This window comes from Bufo gargarizans, chromosome 8 (assembly GCF_014858855.1).
Source record: "Bufo gargarizans isolate SCDJY-AF-19 chromosome 8, ASM1485885v1, whole genome shotgun sequence".
Classification (NCBI taxonomy): Eukaryota; Metazoa; Chordata; class Amphibia; order Anura; family Bufonidae; genus Bufo; species Bufo gargarizans.
The window spans coordinates 93322157-93341988 of record NC_058087.1 but is presented as its reverse complement, the minus strand read 5'-3'; the positions used below and the strand labels follow the sequence as shown (position 1 = coordinate 93341988).

General features: G+C 47.4%; 2 protein-coding genes across 3 annotated transcripts in view; one reads left to right on the top strand and one right to left on the bottom strand.

Annotated features, from left to right (window-relative positions):
- C8H2orf80 (chromosome 8 C2orf80 homolog) overlaps positions 1-19832 on the top strand; it is a 159740-nt gene that overhangs the window by 67705 nt on the left and 72203 nt on the right. The window lies entirely within an intron of this gene.
- LOC122944584 (gamma-crystallin 1-like) lies at positions 1882-6523 on the bottom strand. 2 transcript variants are annotated; one of them, XM_044303013.1, is made up of 4 exons: positions 6515-6523; positions 5933-6175; positions 2423-2680; positions 1882-1899 (listed from the first exon to the last, which is right to left on the bottom strand). In XM_044303013.1, exons 1-4 carry the CDS (start codon positions 6521-6523, stop codon positions 1882-1884), a joined length of 528 nt encoding a protein of 175 aa, XP_044158948.1. The 2 variants fall into 2 exon arrangements, with proteins under 2 accessions (XP_044158948.1, XP_044158947.1); XM_044303012.1 differs by lacking the exon at positions 1882-1899 and having other exon boundaries at positions 2405-2680.

The following is a 19832-nucleotide window of genomic DNA, read 5'->3' as shown; positions in this document are numbered from 1 at the left end:
CTAGGCATGGATCTTCCCTGACAACAGTGGAAATTTGGTGGAAGTGAGACCCCTAGTGGCTATCACTTTATAGTTTTTTTCAGGTGGAGTTTTAAATGAAGTGATGTAGAAATTTGCTGGCTTACCAGGCCAATTTTCCAATGGGCCTATATAGCGGCAAATAACTAATTAATGTCTGAGCCAGCTTAGGCTACTTTCACACTTGCGTTAAGAGCGGATCCGTCTGGGGTCTGCCCAGACGGATCCGCTCATATAATGCAGACGATGGGATCTATTCAGAACGGATCCGTCTGCATTATATTGTAGAAAAAATTCTAAGTGTGAAAGTAGCAGCAGACGGATCCGTCCAGACTTTACATTGAAAGTCAATGGGGGACGGATCTGTTTGAAAATTGAGCCATATAGTAACAATTTCAAACAGATCCGTCCCCATTGACTTACATTGTAAGTCTGGACGGATCCGTTTGCCTCCGCATGGCCAGGCGGACACCAGAACGCTCAGGTGTCCGCCTGCTGAGCGGAGCGGAGGCCAAACGCTGCCAGACTGATGCATTCTGAGCGGATCCGCATCCACTCAGAATGCATTAGGGCTGGACGGATGCGTTCGGGGCCGCTTGCGAGAGCCTTCAAACGGGACTCACAAGCGGAGCCCCGAACGCTAATGTGAAAGTAGCCTTACATGTATTTGATATTATTTCTCATGGGACACCTTGCCCCATTATAAGACAGATGTCATATTTTGTTAAAAAAAGGTTTCAAGACAAAGTACTTCTAAAACCATTACCGTATGTTTGTAACATGTAAGTGGATGCCATTTGTGTAATGTATCTATTGTGGATTGGCCCACTGCAAGACTTCAACAGACTTGAACCCATTTTGAGTTTTGGCAGCATCATTTTTCTGTTGCTTGTTCTGTGTCACCGTACTGCCAGAACAGATGGGCTTTTTTTTTATAACAATATGCATGCGTATGGGTGTGTACATTTTATACAGAATCCCGCTCCCCATACTAAATATAGCTAAAATTATTACCTTGATTTAAAAAAAAAATATTAAGAAAGCAGATCAGACCCCCAATCAGACTTCATATCAGATGTTTAATATAAATAAATAAATTAACTTAACTCTCCAGCTCTGGACCGCGCTGCCACTCGGTAGATTTACTCACCCTCCCTGGTCTTCTGCCTGCTGTTCTGTACTGTGACCTGGTCATAGTGTGCACCTACATGCTCTACGTCCTGATACTGTATGTGTCAGGACACAGAGCAGGGCCCGGAAGAAGACAAGGGAAGGTGAGTACAGCCAACGCAGCGCTGTTCTCACCTTTCTGTGCCTCTTGCATGCTAATGACCACTTCCGTATTGAAAGCGGTCATTAGCATTTCCACTATATGCTCTGGGAGCCGGGGGCCACATGAAATGATCCCATGGGCCGTATATCGGTTTAAAAGTCAGTTTAAAAATGAAATGTCGCCAGATGTAAATTCATATAGTTAGTTGATATGTCCAAGTGATCTCAGGCATTCAATTTCTTTTGCAACATAAGTATAGTTGGTACATTGATTCCATACATGTAGTGATTTCCTTAATAGCAGAAACACTGGCTGATAGCATATGTTCAATGAATCGTGGCTAGTTATCATCAGTTCTCTGGATTAATCGTTACTTGAAGCAATTCATTACAAAGAGAGATGCTACTGTGTGGTGCAATAGTTAATTTACTCATCCCTGTATTCGCTGGGCGCATGTGCCACGCCTCTGCTGTAAGACTGAGGATAGCGATCCACTCAATAGTTATATCTGCATTAGTGGAGGTTGTGTGGGTCTTTCAAAATGATTGTCTGCCAAATAGTTCTTGGAGTCCCATTAGTGCATAGGCAAGCTACATTAGATAGTGAAGCTAATATTGTTGTGTGTCCGCACTGCTGATATTTAGCAGCATAGCTTAATGTCTGGACTAAGTATTTCCTCCAAACACATTTCAGGAAACCTTTCCCCTTCTTTTACTTGTGATAAGCCAACAATCGTATCAATATTGTCAATATGTCGGTCATCACTAAAAACAGGCAGTGGAGAATCAGACTCAGGAATCACACCCAGGTCAGTACACAGGCAGACAAATGGAACAGCATACCTTTACAGTGGCCGGGCGCAGTGGCTGGGTCCACTGCTTGTGGGCAGAGGAGGACCAGTGGGTCCTGACCAATGGATCACCTGAAACTGCGGCCAGGTGACTTATGCATTGCCCATTTCTGCCATGGATAGTGCAACAGTGGGCACGGAGCTCCATCATAACATATATTTATCATAATTTTTTTATATACCTATGAAACAATAAACCAAAAAATGCCAGACAAACTCTTTCAATAATGAGTGGTTTATTAGCCTTTGAATTTTTATCTAATTTAATAATTTTCCCTGACACGTCTGAAGGAGCCTACCCTGGCATTAACAGAGCCCCAGTCAGTATGTCTTCTGTATTCACCTGGTCTCAAATAAAACTGGCGTCCCTTGTAGTTGGGCAGCTCATAAAAAACCCAGTGGCCATCATTGACAATGCAAGAGTAAATGTCATGATTCTTAAAACGGTCGTAGACTGAGGGGCAGTCATCTACAAATTCCATACTCTCCCCTCTGAAGTCTTCCCTTTCATAGATCCTTATTCTGTAGGAACCACATTGCTAGAAAAGAAAAGAATATGTGTTATTGTAAATATTCAAATGAATCATAAAAACATAAATTATACAAAATTACAGTGATCCCTCAAGATACAAAAGATACAATGGCCTCGGTATACAATATTTTCAACTTACAATGGTTTTTCTGGACCATCGAAAGTCGAAACTTGACTTAGTGGCGTACTAAGGGGGGGTGGGGGGCGGTCCTCCCCGGGTGTCGCCTCTCAGGGGGGTGCCAGAAGCAATTAGCTCTTCCATCATTACAGATGGAAGAGCTCATTGCTGAAGCGCAGGGAGCTGGGTCCTGTCCATCACCGCTCAGCTCCCAGTGCTCCTCTCCTCTTTCAGGCCGGTGGCGCACAGAATGGTGAAGCAGGAAGACTTCTCTCCGCTCCACCATTCATCTTGCAGACACAGATCGCGCTGTCAGCATGTGTGGGCAGAGCCTGCAGCCTAGAAATCTGAATATGCTCCGCCCCCACAGTGCTGCAGAGCGATCTGTGCCTGCAGGGAAGAGAAATATGTGAGCTTCAGGAACGGGACAAGAGGAGGTAAAGAGGGCTTTATTACTATGGAGGTGGCACAGAGGACTTTATTACTATGGAGGGGGCACAGAGAGCATTACTACTATGGAGAGGGCACAGAGGGCATTACTAATGTGAAGGGAGCATAATGGGCATTTCTACTATGGAGGACTCACAAAGGCAGAGGGCATTACTACAATGAAGGGGGCACAGAGGGCATTACTACAATGAAGGGGGCACAGAGGGCATTATTACTGTGAATGGGGCATAGTGGGCATTATTACTGTGAAGGGGGCACAATGGGGATTTATACTATGGAGGGGGCACAGAGGGCATTACTAGCATAATGGGCATTACTACTATTAAGGGGGCACAATGGGCATTATTAATTGTGAAGGGGGCACAATCGGCATTATTACTATAGAGGGGGCACAATGGGGATTTTTACTATGAAGGGGGCACAATGGGGATTATTAATATGAAGGGGGCACAATGGAGATTATTACTATGAAGGGGGCACAATGGGGAGTATTACTGTGAAGGGGCACAATGGGGATGATTACTTTGAAGGGGGCACAAAAAAGGCATTACAAATGTGAAAGGGGCACAAAGAGGGCATAACTACTGTGAGAGGGCACAATGTGGGCATAACTACTGTGAGGGGGCACACATCTTACAATTTTTTTTTAAGTATTGGGGGGGTGGGGGTGCCAGAGAAAGGACCCGCCCTGGGTGCCAAACAACCTAGGCACACTACTGACTAGACTCATCATGCAATACCTCAGATTCAGATCCAACCAATCAACATTTCTCTGGTTGTCTAATAGCTCCTATTTATAGTACCATGTGGAACTAAGCTCCATCAAAAAACCTCTAAAAAAATAAAATGGAGGATGAATCACCAGAAATTAATGCTGCGCTCAGAGGGTAATTATTGAATGGTGTAGTGTCGTATTTAAAACTTAAAAGGCTTCTGTCACCCCCCAAAAGTCATTTTTCATTTTTGGGCTAATTAAAATCCTTATAGTGCAATTATTCAATATATATTGCTCTTACCTTTTTCTGTGGCTTAGTTTCTTTAAAAAACACACTCTTATAATATGTTAATTACCTGGCGCCTGATGCCCTACTTGCTGGTAGCCGCCGCATCCTCCTTTCAAAAAAACGCCCCCCCTCCTCCTGTTGATTGACAGGGCCAGCGAGTGCTCTCCTCCTCCGGCTGGTCCTGTCTGCAATTCAAATCTCGCACCTGCGCCTTTTGTGTCTTCATTCGGTGCAGGCGCTCTGAGAGAAGGACGCTCGCTTTCTCAGCACTTCCTCAGTGCGCCTGCACCGATGACGTCTTCTCTTTCGGGTTTAGAGGTGATGTCCTCGGTGCAGGCGCACTGAGGGAGTGCTGAGAAAGCGAGCGTCCTTCTCTCAGGGCGCCTGCGCCGAATGAAGACACGTAAGGCGCAGCCGTGGGATTTGAATTGCAGACAGGGCCAGCCGGAGGAGGAGAGCACTCGCTGGCCCTGTCAATCAACAGGAGGAGGGGGCGTTTTTTTTTAAGGAGGATGCGGTGGCTACCAGCAAGCAACCACCCTACTTGCTGGTAGCGAGGTAATTAACATATTATAAAAGTTTTTTTTTTAAAGAAACAGGAGGAGGGGGCGTTTTTTTTAAAGGAGGATGCGGTGGCTACCAGCAAGCAACCACCCTACTTGCTGGTAGCGAGGTAATTAACTTATTATAAAAGTGTGTTTTTTAAAGAAACAGGAGGAGGGGGCGTTTTTTTTAAAGGAGGATGCGGCGGCTACCAGCAAGCAACCACCCTACTTGCTGGTAGAGAGGTAATTAACTTATTATAAAAGTGTGTTTTTTAAAGAAACTACGGTAAGCCACAGAAAAAGGTAAGAGCCCTATATGATCGCACAGTGTGGAACTACATATCCTGCATTACCTCTGTCTTGGCCAAGATGAGCTATTCCTTTGAATGTCTGGTGAGAACGGCTCCATATTAGTTTTCTGGTACACCATGTACTGTGCTGGACCCTGACAACTCAAGTTACGATGGTTTCAATAATTATTGGTCATCCCGGAACCAATTACCATACAGTGGTCCCTTAAGCAACAATATTATTTATCACTGTATATTAAAAGAGAGCAATACAGTTTTGCATGGCACAGGACGGTAAGTGAAACAGACAGATGTTTTCTGTGGTCCTATCTGAGGGCAGGATATGATATGAGAGCAATTCCTGACAAGACTCCTAGGAGATAATAAGAGTCCTGATTACCTCACCCACTGACAGTGATTGACAACTCTCTTGTATCAGTGCGTGTACCCAAAACGCTGTCATTTACCCTTTGTGGGTGGGGTTATCAGGACTCGTACTATCTCTCCAAGGAGAACTTTCTGGATTTACCTAGATTTCACTCAGATATCCTGATTCAAATCATATAAACCTATATATCCCAGAGCTCAGCTTTTCTCCCTCTCCTAGACAGGGCAGCAGAAATCAACTGAAAAGTTCACGTTAAGCCGCTAAAAAAAGTAGTCAAATAATATCAACTGTAAAAAAATGTTAAGTATGCATGACAAGGTAGGTTTATGCAAATTTGTGTAATGTATAGAAATTTGTTGGGCATTGTGCATAAAAAGCACAATTGTTCTAAAGATGCATAAGATTGACTTGAGAATGCTTGTACTGTATGTTTCTTAAAATGGACTGAATGAAAGGAGATGTACCTGAGGGATGATACGGCAAGACCTGATGGAGTCATTGAAGCCTAGCCACTGCTGGAAGTCAGGATATTCTCCCCTCCTCAGGAAGTACTGGTGCCCAGTATAGTTGGGGTGCTCATACAACATCCAGTTACCATTCTCCACACGAATGGAGTTGCAGCGCTTGAAAAAAGATTGAAGATCAGAACAGTCAGAGCTGCACTCATAGGAGCGGCCCTGAAAGTTCCTGTCCTCGTAGAAGATGATCTGAAATTAGATAATCATAGTAACATTGAGGAAATTGATAGTTGCACATTATATTCAGAATAATCTAATGGTACTGATACTGAATGTTGCTGTTGATTCTCACAAGATGTACAGTATTTGATATTCCTGTAAAGTATGTCTGTGCACGATATACCAGCCATTCACATTCTAGTATTTTTTGGCCTTATTATTAAACTCTAAAAATGTTAGCTGTGGCATAGACATTATAGCATTGCCCATCCAAATACATTTAATCAGTAGCATTTCTACATGAGAAAGTTCCTGTGTATACCTGACATGATTATCACCTAAGTAAAGTGTGATAGAATTCTACATTACCTTTCCCATCTTGGTTGTGTAGCTGTCAGTGGACGCTTTGACAGGGTGTGAGGAATCCCTTATATCCTTCTGTGTAGGACCAGGGACGGACTCAGCAAGCTAGTTGTGTAAATCCTAAATTTGTGTACTCAGCAAAAGAGACCTACACAATTCATTCGCACAGTCTGTCACGCTTTATTGGAGAATTTTCTTTCTTTAGTTAACGCTTAGACAAAATCCGCTTTTAGGGTTTTGAAAACAAAAGGGAGATGTCGGGGTCATATATGGGGTCAGCAGATTTTATAGTTATTTAGCGAATTACCAATGGTATAGTTCAGGTTTGTTCTAGAATGCTGAGTCAATGGTGGATGTGGATGTATCATTCACCGAGTAGTGAACGAGAAAAGGCCTACATTAAAGTATTACTGCATGCTACAATTGCAAGAATGTATAGGACAATAAAGAAAAATATCAAATATACACCAAATTAAAGGGACTGTCTCACCTCAAACATTGGGGGCATATCGCTAGGATATGCCCCTAATGTCTGATAGATACGGCTCCCACCTCCTGGACCCACACCAGTTTTTGAACAGAACTAGCAAAGTGAAGGAGGATGCACCACACATGAGCGGCTGCCCTCAATTCATTCCTGTTGGAGCACCGAAAATAGCCAAGTTATTTCCATCAGCTCCATAGAAGTGAATGGAGCACTGGCCACACTTACGCAGTGCACTTCTTATTCATTTCAATGGGACTGCTGAAAATAGCTATTTTCGGCGCTGCCATAGGAAAGAATGGAGGGTGGCCGCGCATGCTCCTTTCTAAAGATAGGTGCAGGTCGCAGAGGTGGGACCTGCACCTATCGGACGTTGAGGGCATATGATAGCAGGTCTGAGGTGACACAACCCTTTTAATTACACCTTTCATAAGACAAGTCCGCTTTAAGAATTGACATCTATGAAACCATTAAATATTAAAATTCTTACACAAAACATACATTTTTCAATTGGCTTTAATATAAAAAAAAAAGTACACTATTGCCGTTACTTTATTGCTGGATTCTAATGTCAAAAGACAAATGTCTGGGAACCCCTGGTGGCCACAGAGGTTGGCTTAAAAAATGACTAAATGGCGGACAAACTCCCTGTTCAGTCAGTTTAGCTGCACAGGGGCCTTACAGAGTAGGGCAGAGCTCAGCAGTGCAGTGAGGTGGAGCATAGCAGTGTGACAGGGGTTCAGTGGTCCTCAGACATAACTTTCCTTGCGGTCTCAGAAATGCCAAATCCATCCCTTCTCACAGAAACATCATAAAGCAACACATTGGAACATGGACAGTCTGTATTACAGAACTGTGGAGCCCATGATGTGTGTCACTGTACAGAGTCTGTGCTTTGGGCTTTGTGATGTACATGTGCTCTTGGTGTTATCACAGCCATCGTTAGGACTTTTTAGTGTTTAAGCAGCTATGAATACAAAAAAAAAAATACTTGTAGGTTCAAACTCTAATTCTGTGTTTAAACATATACTGTAACTATATCTCCGATGAACATTAAAAAAAAAAGTATGCGCTTAGAAAATCACATCCAAAATATTCCATATAGCATGGTTGAATAATTTAAAAGTATAGAATATGCAGCCAATGTACATATTGCTGTTTATAAAGAAATACTCTGCAGACTGATACAGTATGTAGTAATTATGTTGTAAATTTACAATACACCTCAAGTCACTTGCTCACTTTCATAAAAATCAGAATTTGTCTTAGGTGGTATTCCGACCTGTATTTTAATATTGATGGGCTGTCCTCAGGATAGGCCATCAAAAAAAGGTAGGCGGGGGTCCAACACTAGTGACGATCAAATGTTTGTGAACCGCAAGTTCACGGCGGGCCCCATTCACTTTAATGGCAGGCGAACCTGAAAAAGCAGCCACAAAATACAATAAGTGCACAAATCATCCCACAACATGGACAGTGGCATTAGAGTTGAGCGAACACCTGGATGTTCGGGTTCGAGAAGTTCGGCCGAACATCCCGGAAATGTTCGGGTTCGGGATCCGAACCCGATCCGAACTTCGTCCCGAACCCGAACCCCATTGAAGTCAATGGGGACCCGAACTTTTCGGCACTAAAAAGGCTGTAAAACAGCCCAGGAAAGAGCTAGAGGGCTGCAAAAGGCAGCAACATGTAGGTAAATCCCCTGCAAACAAATGTGGATAGGGAAATGAATTAAAATAAAAATTAAATAAATAAAAATTAACCAAAATCAATTGGAGAGAGGTTCCATAGCAGAGAATCTGGCTTCCCGTCACCCACCACTGGAACAGTCCATTCTCAGATATTTAGGCCCCGGCACCCAGGCAGAGGAGAGAGGTCCCGTAACAGAGAATCTGTCTTCATGTCAGCAGAGAATTAGTCTGCATGTCATAGCAGAGAATGAGGCTTCACGTCAGCCACCACTGCAACAGTCCATTGGCATATATTTAGGCCCAGCACACACACAGGCAGAGGAGAGAGGTCCCGTAACAGACAATCTGGCTTCATGTCAGCAGAGAATCAGTCTGCATGTCATAGCAGAGAATCAGGCTTCACGTCAGCCACCACTGCAACAGTCCATTGGCATATATTTAGGCCCAGCACACACACAGGCAGAGGAGAGAGGTCCCGTAACAGAGAATCTGGCTTCATGTCAGCAGAGAATCAGTCTGCATGTCATAGCAGAGAATGAGGCTTCACGTCACCCACCACTGCAACAGTCCATTGGCATATATTTAGGCCTAGCACACAGGCAGAGCAGAGAGGTCCCGTAACAGACAATCTGGCTTCATGTCAGCAGAGAATCAGTCTGCATGTCATAGCAGAGAATGAGGCTTCACGTCAGCCACCACTGCAACAGTCCATTGGCATATATTTAGGCCTAGCACACAGGCAGAGCAGAGAGGTCCCGTAACAGACAATCTGGCTTCATGTCAGCAGAGAATCAGTCTGCATGTCATAGCAGAGAATCAGGCTTCACGTCAGCCACCACTGCAACAGTCCATTGTCATAAATTTAGGCCCAGCACCCAGGCAGAGGAGAGAGGTCCCGTAACAGACAATCTGGCTTCATGTCAGCAGAGAATTAGTCTGCATGTCATAGCAGAGAATCAGGCTTCATGTCAGCCACCACTGCAACAGTCCATTGGCATATATTTAGGCCCAGCACCCAGGCAGAGGAGGGAGGTCCCGTAACAGAGAATCTGTCTTCATGTCAGCAGAGAATCAGTCTGCATGTCATAGCAGAGAATGAGGCTTCACGTCACCCACCACTGCAACAGTCCATTGGCATATATTTAGGCCTAGCACACAGGCAGAGCAGAGAGGTCCCGTAACAGACAATCTGGCTTCATGTCAGCAGAGAATCAGTCTGCATGTCATAGCAGAGAATCAGGCTTCACGTCAGCCACCACTGCAACAGTCCATTGGCATATATTTAGGCCTAGCACACAGGCAGAGCAGAGAGGTCCCGTAACAGACAATCTGGCTTCATGTCAGCAGAGAATCAGTCTGCATGTCATAGCAGAGAATGAGGCTTCACGTCAGCCACCACTGCAACAGTCCATTGGCATATATTTAGGCCTAGCACACAGGCAGAGCAGAGAGGTCCCGTAACAGACAATCTGGCTTCATGTCAGCAGAGAATCAGTCTGCATGTCATAGCAGAGAATCAGGCTTCACGTCAGCCACCACTGCAACAGTCCATTGTCATAAATTTAGGCCCAGCACCCAGGCAGAGGAGAGAGGTCCCGTAACAGACAATCTGGCTTCATGTCAGCAGAGAATTAGTCTGCATGTCATAGCAGAGAATCAGGCTTCATGTCAGCCACCACTGCAACAGTCCATTGGCATATATTTAGGCCCAGCACCCAGGCAGAGGAGGGAGGTCCCGTAACAGAGAATCTGTCTTCATGTCAGCAGAGAATCAGTCTGCATGTCATAGCAGAGAATGAGGCTTCACGTCAGCCACCACTGCAACAGTCCATTGGCATATATTTAGGCCTAGCACACAGGCAGAGGAGAGGTTCATTCAACTTTGGGTAGCCTCGCAATATAATGGTAAAATGAAAATAAAAATAGGATTGAATGAGGAAGTGCCCTGGAGTCCAATAATATATGGTTATGGGGAGGTAGTTAATGTCTAATCTGGACAAGGGACGGACAGGTCCTGTGGGATCCATGCCTGGTTCATTTTTATGAACGTCAGCTTGTCCACATTGGCTGTAGACAGGCGGCTGCGTTTGTCTGTAATGACGCCCCCTGCCGTGCTGAATACACGTTCAGACAAAACGCTGGCTGCCGGGCAGGCCAGCACCTCCAAGGCATAAAAGGCTAGCTCTGGCCACGTGGACAATTTAGAGACCCAGAAGTTGAATGGGGCCGAACCATCAGTCAGTACGTGGAGGGGTGTGCACACGTACTGTTCCACCATGTTAGTGAAATGTTGCCTCCTGCTAACACGTTGCGTATCAGGTGGTGGTGCAGTTAGCTGTGGCGTGTTGACAAAAGTTTTCCACATCTCTGCCATGCTAACCCTGCCCTCAGAGGAGCTGGCCGTGACACAGCTGCCTTGGCGACCTCTTGCTCCTCCTCTGCCTTGGCCTTGGGCTTCCACTTGTTCCCCTGTGACATTTGGGAATGCTCTCAGTAGCGCGTCTACCAACGTGCGCTTGTACTCGCGCATCTTCCTATCACGCTCCAGTGCAGGAAGTAAGGTGGGCACATTGTCTTTGTAGCGTGGATCCAGCAGGGTGGCAACCCAGTAGTCCGCACAGGTTAAAATGTGGGCAACTCTGCTGTCGTTGCGCAGGCACTGCAGCATGTAGTCGCTCATGTGTGCCAGGCTGCCCAGGGGTAAGGACAAGCTGTCCTCTGTGGGAGGCGTATCGTCATCGTCCTGCCTTTCCCCCCAGCCACGCACCAGTGATGGACCCGAGCTGCGTTGGGTGCCACCCCGCTGTGACCATGCTTCATCCTCATCCTCCTCCACCTCCTCCTCATCCTCGTCCTCCTCGTCCTCCAGTAGTGGGCCCTGGCTGGCCACATTTGTACCTGGCCTCTGCTGTTGCCAAAAACCTCCCTCTGAGTCACTTCGAAGAGACTGGCCTGAAAGTGCTAAAAATGACCCCTCTTCCTCCTCCTCCTCCTCCTGGGCCACCTCCTGTTCCATCATCGCCCTAAGTGTTTTCTCAAGGAGACATAGAAGTGGTATTGTAACGCTGATAACGGTGTCATCGCCACTGGCCATGTTGGTGGAGTACTCGAAACAGCGCAACAGGGCACACAGGTCTCGCATGGAGGCCCAGTCATTGGTGGTGAAGTGGTGCTGTTCTGTAGTGCGACTGACCCGTGCGTGCTGCAGCTGAAACTCCACTATGGCCTGCTGCTGCTCGCACAGTCTGTCCAGCATGTGCAAGGTGGAGTTCCACCTGGTGGGCACGTCGCATATGAGGCGGTGAGCGGGAAGGCCGAAGTTACGCTGTAGCGCAGACAGGCGAGCAGCAGCAGGATGTGAACGCCGGAAGCGCGAACAGACGGCCCGCACTTTATGCAGCAGCTCTGACATGTCGGGGTAGTTGTGAATGAACTTCTGCACCACCAAATTCAGCACATGCGCCAAGCAAGGGATGTGCGTCAAATTGGCTAGTCCCAGAGCTGCAACGAGATTTCGCCCATTATCACACACCACCAGGCTGGGCTTGAGGCTCACCGGCAGCAACCACTCGTCGGTCTGTTGTTCTATACCCCGCCACAACTCCTGTGCGGTGTGGGGCCTGTCCCCCAAACATATGAGTTTCAGAATGGCCTGCTGACGTTTACCCCGGGCTGTGCTGAAGTTGGTGGTGAAGGTGTGTGGCTGACTGGATGAGCAGGTGGAAGAAGAGGAGGAGGAAGCCGAGAAGGAGGAGGTGGCAACAGGAGGCAAAGAATGTTGCCCTGCGATCCTTGGCGGCGGAAGGACGTGCGCCAAACAGCTCTCCGCCTGGGGCCCAGCTGCCACTACATTTACCCAGTGTGCAGTTAGGGAGATATAGCGTCCCTGGCCGTGCTTACTGGTCCACGTATCTGTGGTTAGGTGGACCTTGCCACAGATGGCGTTGCGCAGTGCACACTTGATTTTATCGGATACTTGGTTGTGCAGGGAAGGCACGGCTCTCTTGGAGAAGTAGTGCCGGCTGGGAACAACATACTGTGGGACAGCAAGCGACATGAGCTGTTTGAAGCTGTCTGTGTCCACCAGCCTAAATGACAGCATTTCATAGGCCAGTAGTTTAGAAATGCTGGCATTCAGGGCCAGGGATCGAGGGTGGCTAGGTGGGAATTTACGCTTTCTATCAAATGTTTGTGAGATGGAGAGCTGAACGCTGGCGTGTGACATGGTTGAGACGCTTGGTGACGGAGGTGGTGGTGGTGGTGTTGGTGGTACATCCCCTGTTTGCTGGGCGGCAGGTGCCAACGTTCCTCCAGAGGCGGAGGAAGAGGCCGAGGCGGCAGCAGCAGAATAGGCCGAGGCGGCAGCAGCAGAAGAGGTAGCAGGGGGAGCCTGAGTGACTTCCTTGGTTTTAAGGTGTTTACTCCACTGCAGTTCATGCTTTGCATGCAGGTGCCTGGTCATGCAGGTTGTGCTCAGGTTCAGAACGTTAATGCCTCGCTTCAGGCTCTGATGGCACAGCGTGCAAACCACTCGGGTCTTGTCGTCAGCACATTGTTTGAAGAAGTGCCATGCCAGGGAACTCCTTGAAGCTGCCTTTGGGGTGCTCGGTCCCAGATGGCGGCGGTCAGTAGCAGGCGGAGTCTCTTGGCGGCGGGTGTTCTGCTTTTGCCCACTGCTCCCTCTTTTGCTACGCTGTTGGCTCGGTCTCACCACTGCCTCTTCCTCCGAACTGTGAAAGTCAGTGGCACGACCTTCATTCCATGTGGGGTCTAGGACCTCATCGTCCCCTGCATCGTCTTCCACCCAGTCTTGATCCCTGACCTCCTGTTCAGTCTGCACACTGCAGAAAGACGCAGCAGTTGGCACCTGTGTTTCGTCATCATCAGAGACATGCTGAGGTGGTATTCCCATGTCCTCATCATCAGGAAACATAAGTGGTTGTGCGTCAGTGCATTCTATGTCTTTCACCGCTGGGGAAGGGCTAGGTGGATGCCCTTGGGAAACCCTGCCAGCGGAGTCTTCAAACAGCATAAGAGACTGCTGCATAACTTGAGGCTGAGACAGTTTCCCTGGTATGCATGGGGGTGATGTGACAGACTGATGGGGTTGGTTTTCAGGCGCCATCTGTGCGCTTTCTGCAGAAGACTGGGTGGGAGATAATGTGAACGTGCTGGATCCACTGTCGGCCACCCAATTGACTAATGCCTGTACCTGCTCAGGCCTTACCATCCTTAGAACGGCATTGGGCCCCACCATATATCGCTGTAAATTCTGGCGGCTACTGGGACCTGAGGTAGTTGGTACACTAGGACGTGTGGATGTGGCAGAACGGCCACGTCCTCTCCCAGCACCAGAGGGTCCACTAACACCACCACGACCATGTCCACGTCCGCGTCCCTTACTAGATGTTTTTCTCATTGTTATGGTTCACCACAACAACAAATATATTATTTGGCCCAATGTATTGTATTCAAATTCAGCGGGATATAAATTTGAGGCCTAGTATTTAGGCGCTGGGTGACCGGTATGGATTTAGTGACAGAATTAGACTTGGAAATGCACAGAAGCGTGTGTGTGAAGTTATTCTGAATGACCCTATGTGCACCTTCAATATGATCTACCCTTTTAGGGATAGATTTCAAATAGCTCTGATATAGCAGAAACGACTAAATTATGAAATTGCTAAATTGGGAATTGTATTTCAACCCAGAACAAAAAATGTGCTTTGACGGACACTAAATAACTTTCCCAGCCACAACAGGACAGCGGTAACGAGAGATTTAGCGGGATATAAATTTGAGGCCTAGTATTTAGGCGCTGGGTGACAGGTATGGGTTTAGTGACAGAATTAGATTTGGAAATGCACAGTAGCGGGTGTGTGAAGTTATTCTGAATGACCCTATGTGCACCTTGAATATTATATACCCTTTTAGGGATAGATTTCAAATAGCTCTGATATAGCAGAAACCACTAAATTATGAAATTGCTAAATTGGGAATTGTATTTCAACCCAGAACAAGAAATGTGCTTGAACGGACACTAAATAACTCGCCCAGCTACAGCACTAGGGACAGATTTAGCGGGATATAAATTTGAGGCCTAGTATTTAGGCGCTGGGTGACAGGTATGGGTTTAGTGCCAGAATTAGACTTGGAAATACACAGTAGCGGGTGTGTGTGAAGTTATTCTGAATGACCCAATGTGCACCTTGAATATTATATACCCTTTTAGGGATAGATTTCAAATAGCTCTGATATAGCAGAAACCACTAAATTATGAAATTGCTAAATTGGGAATTGTATTTCAACCCAGAACAAGAAATGTGCTTGAACGGACACTAAATAACTCGCCCAGCTACAGCACTAAGGACAGATTTAGCGGGATATAAATTTGAGGCCTAGTATTTAGGCGCTGGGTGACAGGTATGGGTTTAGTGCCAGAATTAGACTTGGAAATACACAGTAGCGGGTGTGTGTGAAGTTATTCTGAATGACCCAATGTGCACCTTGAATATTATATACCCTTTTAGGGATAGATTTCAAATAGCTCTGATATAGCAGAAACCACTAAATTATGAAATTGCTAAATTGGGAATTGTATTTCAACCCAGAACAAGAAATGTGCTTGAACGGACACTAAATAACTCGCCCAGCTACAGCACTAAGGACAGATTTAGCGGGATATAAATTTGAGGCCTAGTATTTAGGCGCTGGGTGACAGGTATGGGTTTAGTGCCAGAATTAGACTTGGAAATACACAGTAGCGGGTGTGTGTGAAGTTATTCTGAATGACCCAATGTGCACCTTGAATATTATATACCCTTTTAGGGATAGATTTCAAATAGCTCTGATATAGCAGAAACCACTAAATTATGAAATTGCTAAATTGGGAATTGTATTTCAACCCAGAACAAGAAATGTGCTTGAACGGACACTAAATAACTCGCCCAGCTACAGCACTAAGGACAGATTTAGCGGGATATAAATTTGAGGCCTAGTATTTAGGCGCTGGGTGACCGGTATGGATTTAGTGACAGAATTAGACTGGGATATGGCCAAAAAATAAACAGACTATTGCTGGTTAAATGCACTTGGTGTGACAGCTTCACCCTGATGTAGGCTTTAGCCAAAAAACAACCACACCATTGAGGGTTAAATGCACTTGGTGACAGGCGCAGCTTGCCCCTGATTTAGTATATGGCCAAAAAATGAACAGACTATTGCTGGTTAAATGCACTTGGTGTGACAGCTTCACCCTGATGTAGGCTTTAGCCAAAAAACAACCACACCATTGAGGGTTAAATGCACTTGGTGACAGGCGCAGCTTGCCCCTGATTTTGTATATGGCCAAAAAATGAACAGACTATTGCTGGTTAAATGCACTTGGTGTGACAGCTTCACCCTGATGTAGGCTTTAGCCAAAAAACAACCACACCATTGAGGGTTAAATGCACTTGGTCGCAGCTTGTGCTGGCGCACCACAAGACACAAAATGGCCGCCGATCACCCCAGAAAAATGTGACTGACAAACGGTCTGGGCAGCCTAAAAACAGTGAGCAATTGAGGATCAGCAGCTCAATGATCCACAGCTGCAGATCGATCAGTTAATCAAGTCCTTTGGAGGAGTTAATCTGCCTAATCTCGCCCTACTGTCGCAGCCGCAACCTCTCCCTACGCTAATCAGAGCAGAGTGACGGGCGGCGCTATGTGACTCCAGCTTAAATAGAGGCTGGGTCACATGGTGCTCTGGCCAATCACAGCCATGCCAATAGTAGGCATGGCTGTGATGGCCTCTTGGGGCAAGTAGTATGACGCTTGTTGATTGGCTGCTTTGCAGCCTTTCAAAAAGCGCCAAGAAAGCGTCACAAAAGCGCGAAGAAAGCGACGAACACCGAACCCGAACCCGGACTTTTACGAAAATGTCCGGGTTCGGGTCCGTGTCACGGACACCCCAAAATTCGGTACGAACCCGAACTATACAGTTCGAGTTCGCTCATCCCTAAGTGGCATACCAGAGGGGGATCAATGGCAAAAATTCCCACAAAAAATATGTATTTTATGCGTCTTAAAGGGAAACTCTCAAAAATGCGCCATGCTGGAGCCTAGAAATTTTATATTTTAGGCCACGGGAGTACAGGCCCCAAACATTAGGCATTCACCGGACAGAAAACATCAAGTGATTATGTGGCTCGAGGCATATTAGACAGTCATTTGATATCAATTTTACTGCAGGCCAGTGGAGTACAGGCCCCAAAAATGTGGTGGCAGATATGTGTGTGCTGGCATGAGGAAGTGCGCTTATTGGTCACGATATCCCCCTGCTTGCCTGCAGGGCCGTCTTTACAAAGGGGCAAAAGGGGCAGCTGCCCCGGGCCCAGTTGCTCCTGGGGGGCCCAAGGCAGCTGCCTCTTGAGCCCTGTTAGCCACTGCACCGGGTTGTCAAGCTGAGTCCAGGCATCGTACTGTGTTAAAGTTGTGAACTGATCTAGGACCTTAGATGACAGCATCACCATGTGACCAGTAACCTAGCAATTACTGGTCACATGGCTATGAGGTCATCACAGGTCCTACCAGGAGTGTTGCAGAAGTTAACTGCAGAGCTTTTTTGTGTGAAGATTACATCAGAAAAAGGTGACAGGGGCTGTTATGTTAATATACTGTAAACTACTGTATAGTGGGGTGCTGTATACTGTGTGGGACTGTATACTGTGTGGTGGGCTGTATACTGTGTGGGGGCCTATATACTGTGGGGGGCCTGTATACTGTGGGGGGGGGGGCTGTATAGTGTGGGGGTCCTGTATAGTGTGGGGGTCTGTATACTGTGGGGGTCTGTATACTGTGTGGGGGGGCTGTATACTGTGGGGGGGGGCCTGTATAGTGTGGGGGGTTGTATAATGTGTGGGGGGCTGTATACTGTGGAGGGGCCTGTATAGTGTGGGGTGGCCTGTATACTGTGGGGGGCCTGTATAGTGTGGGGGCTGTATACTGTGGGGGGCTGTATACTGTTTGGGGGCCTGTATAGTGTGGGGGGGGGGCCTGTATAGTGTAGGGGGCCCTGTATAGTGTGGGGGGGCCCTGTATACTGTGGGGGGCCTATATAGTGTGGGGGGCCTGTATAGTGTGGAGTGCTATACTGCTGTACTGTATACTGTGGGGGTCTGTATACTGTTTACTGTGGGTGCGGTATAGTGTGGAGTGCTATACTGCTGTACTGTATAGTGTGGGGGGCTGTATCGTGTATAATTTGGGGTGCTGTATACAGTGAGGTGTTGTATACTGTGGGTCTGTATACTGTGTGGGGGCTGTATACTGTGTGGGGGCCTGTATACTGTTGGGAGGCTGTATACTATGGGGGGCCTGTATAGTGTGAGGGGCCTGTATACTGTGGGGGGCCTGTATAGTGTGGGGGGCTGTATACTGTGGGGGGCTGTATACTGTGTGGGGGCCTGTATAGTGTGGGGGGGCCTGTATAGTGTGGGGAGCCTGTATACTGTGGGGGGGCCTATATAGTGTGGGGGGGCCTGTATAGTGTGGAGTGCTATACTGCTGTACTGTATACTGTGGGGGTCTGTATACTGTATACTGTGGGTGCGGTATAGTGTGGAGTGCTATACTGCTGTACTGTATAGTGTGGGGGGCTGTATCGTGTATAATTTAGGGTGCTGTATACAGTGAGGTGTTGTATACTGTGGGTCTGTATACTGTGTGGGGGCTGTATCCTGTGTGGGGGCCTGTATACTGTGTGGGGGGCTGTATACTGTGGGGGCCTGTATACTGTAGGGTGCTGTATACTGTGGGGGGGGCCTGTATAGTGTGGGGGGGCCTGTATACTGTGGGCGGGGGCCTGTATAGTGTAGGGGGCTGAATACTGTGGGGGGCTGTATTCTGTGTGGGGGGCTGTATACTGTGTGGAGACCTGTATAGTGTGGCGGGCCTGTATAGTGTGGGGAGCCTGTATACTGTGGGGGGGCTGTATAGTGTGGGGGGGCCTGTATACTGTGGGGGGGGGGCCTGTATAGTGTGGGGGGCTGTATACTGTGGGGGGCTGTATACTGTGTGGGGGGCTGCATACTGTGTGGGGACCTGTATAGTGTGGCGGGCCTGTATAGTGTGGGGAGCCTGTATACTCTGGGGGGGCCTGTATAGTGTGGAGTGCTATACTGCTGTACTGTATACTGTGGGGGTCTGTATACTGTGGGTGCAGTATAGTGTGGAGTGCTATACTGCTGTACTGTATAGTGTGGGGGGCTGTATCATGTATAGTTTGGGGTGCTGTATACGGTGAGGTGTTGCATACTTTGAGGTGTATACTGTGGGGTGCTGTATACTGTGGGCTGCTATACTGCTCTACTATATACTGTGGGGTACTGTATAGTGTGGGGTGCTATACTGCCTACTGTGTGGTGCTGTATACTATAGGGTGCTATACTGCATACTGTGGGGTGCTGTATACTATAGGGTGCTATACTGCATACTGTGGGGTGCTGGGGTGCACTGTAACACTAGGGTGGGCCGAGCCCAGGTCTCCTTCCTGCAAAACTGGAAGTATTTACAGTCATTCACTGTACTCTACCAGATGTGTGGATTTTGTGTGTGTGTGTGTTGTGGTGGAGGGCGTGATTGCCTGCTAAGGTGTGGGAAGGCGGGATCCAGGGGGCCCAAGTAAATTTTTGCCAAGGGTCCAATCAATATTAAAGACGGCACTGCTTGCCTGAACATCCTTTCGGAAAGGACACTCGACGAGGGGCAAGCCAAGAGTTCCATGGCAAATTGTGGCAGCTCTGGCCACAGGAAAAGCCTGCACACCCAGTAGTCAAAGGGTTCCTCGCTTCTCAGAGCGTCCACATCGGCCGCTAACCTGATGTAGTCGGACACCTGTCTGTATAAGCGTTCCCTGAGGCTGGATCCAGAGGGCAGCTGTCGATGGGTTGGCTGCAAGAATGATCAAACCGCCCTCTTCTTGCATGCGCTGTAGGATTGGTACTCGCAGCAGTTTCTCTGTGGGTGAAAATTCCTCTGCCAGCGCCCGCAACAGCAGAATGCTGGAAATGCTGCATTCTGACAGCCCTCTGTGATGCTGGTAACATGTCCGCCATTTTATGTTATGTTAAGTACGTTGCCACCCAGTACTGGTCCTTGCACTTTATGC